Raw genomic sequence first — 2,141 nt, forward strand, 5'->3', positions numbered from 1 at the left:
TGTTCTTTTGAAATCTTGTAACATCTTTCCCTGCCATAAGTTTCCAAGGAGTGCAGCTGTATCTTGATAGGTCAGTGTTTCCTGTAAAGCTGTTGTAGGTATTCTCTTCCTTTTCTTGGCCTCTGTTTGTGCACTTGTCTGCTTGGATCTCATTTCCCTTGGTCTCTGTCAAGTTCTGCTTTGAAAACTTGGATGAGTTCTTGACAGCAGAAAGGATATGGCTGATCCTAAGGGGGAAAAAAAATCATTTGAGCACTGCAGTAACTTAATCTGTTAGCAAGTATAACTATGTGTTTATAATGTCATTCTGTTTTGGTACATATTGATGACAGATGTTTGATTTCCCTCGTTCTTTCTTCCTATTGGGAAAACCCATCATCACTGTGGGTAGGAAATCATCTGGGGATGGGTTGTGGTTTTCTCTACTGGGAGGGGAGCAGTATTGGGGGTTTGTTAGGAGAATTAAGCCTTGCCTTTGCAGTGTCTACCAGCTTTAACTGTCAACTGATGACATGTTTGTCTTTATGCAGCTAAAGTGGTTCCTCAGCAAATCACGCATACTTCTCCTCGGATCCAGTCTGACTACACAACAGAGAGGAGTAACCTCATACCCCTCTCCAGTCACCGGGCATCTCCAAACCCAGTCGCAATGGAAACCAGAAATGACAACAGGTGGGGCAATAACAGCTCTATGAATGAAAGTGTGTGAGAGGAGGTTTTGAGTGCCTTGCTGCTTTTCTAGGTTCAGATATGCTGGAAAAATAATGTGTTCTAAAAACCCAGGATTAGGGTGATTTGGTAGCTTTGAATTAATCATGGTAGTTGAGATACTTGATAGCTTATGACAGTGGAGATTACAGAGCTCGGGGAGTGGCCCAAAGGCAGAGGTTGAAGATGTTGAAATGGTGTGTTTAATACTTGCTCTCTTTTGATGCCTGTAGGCAGTCGGTGCCTGTCCAGTTCCAGTATTTCTTACCGACATACCCGCCCTCTGCCTACCCTTTGACTGCGCACACCTATACCCCCATCACCAGCTCGGTATCCACCATTCGCCAGTACCCAGGTAAGACAGGCTCTAGGGCAAGCTGGCTTGGATGCTTTGCTCAGTCGCTAGCTTGTGTGAGAGCTTCCATGATGGGAGCAGCCGAGAGGCTTTTGTGTTTGGTTCTGACCATTTGTCACACAAAGTCTTTGACAACTTCTTGGCTGAGGGGAAAACTCATGGGCAAGGGTATTGAACTACTTCAGAGACCTACTGAATACAGCTAATAACAGTTTTCTCCAGAGTTTCACATTTGATATCCAAGGGTTTGCATCTCTGTAAGTAAAAGGTTTTGATTCTACAAATCACAACAGTTCAGCTCCTGCAAACCACACCAGCTCTTTGCAGCTTCATTCCCTGGTGTTCTGACAAGCCTCTTTTAATCTCTTTCCATGTGAGTGTACAGTTTGAGAGAGAAACCTGAACCAAAAAAGTAAAGATTAGTGTTCTACTTAAGAGAACGGAGCAATTTATGTGTTTGAACTCTTGCAGTCATTTGTAGACAGTCAAAAAATGGTGTGATGTGAACCCACATAGTCAGCCCAAACTTAGGTAATTCTGTGACAAAATTTGGAACCCTTTTAGGTAAAACTGAGTGGTTTAGGACTGTTCTCTATAAGGTGTTAATCTCCACAATCCAAACCCTAGGAGTACGTATGATTTGGATTTTCATGGAACCTCACTCTGCTGGCAGCACGTTACCCTTGAGCACTGTCGAGGGAATTTGGAAGGACTTGGAGGTGGCAAAGCCCATTTGCTGAATGGGAACATATGCACAGGGAATTGATGAGTTACTGAGGCCTGTTCTTTCTGTCGCTGAGATTCCAGTGAGCAGCTGCAAGTCCTCACTGTGTCATGTCAGAATTTGAGGTGGGCTTTAGGATAATTAAATGACTTGCAAAAGGGACAGGTGAGCTGCTTGTGCACCTGCCTGCACTGTGGCCAAAGGTTTTGAAGGAGAATGTGCAGGTGAGTGGTGATACTCGGTGCTGGCAGAGCCAGAACATAATTGTAGGCTGTCAGGAGTCCCAGTTTTGGTAGCAGATTATGGTGATAGTAGGCTAATGCCAACTTTTAAACAAGCAGATGTAGGTTCTTC

The 2,141-nt window shown here is 44.2% G+C and overlaps 1 protein-coding gene across 1 annotated transcript in view; it reads left to right on the plus strand.

Moving 5' to 3' along the window:
• SAP130 (Sin3A-associated protein, 130kDa) overlaps positions 1-2,141 on the plus strand; it is a 17,714-nt gene that overhangs the window by 6,453 nt on the left and 9,120 nt on the right. The window contains exons 9-10 of the mRNA XM_010187258.1: positions 531-672; positions 942-1,063. Of these exons, the coding sequence (XP_010185560.1) occupies positions 531-672; positions 942-1,063 (264 nt within the window). The remainder of the gene's footprint in view (positions 1-530; positions 673-941; positions 1,064-2,141) is intronic.

Source organism: Mesitornis unicolor, unplaced genomic scaffold (genome assembly GCF_000695765.1).
Source record: "Mesitornis unicolor isolate BGI_N332 unplaced genomic scaffold, ASM69576v1 scaffold4966, whole genome shotgun sequence".
In the NCBI taxonomy this organism is placed as follows: domain Eukaryota; kingdom Metazoa; phylum Chordata; class Aves; order Mesitornithiformes; family Mesitornithidae; genus Mesitornis; species Mesitornis unicolor.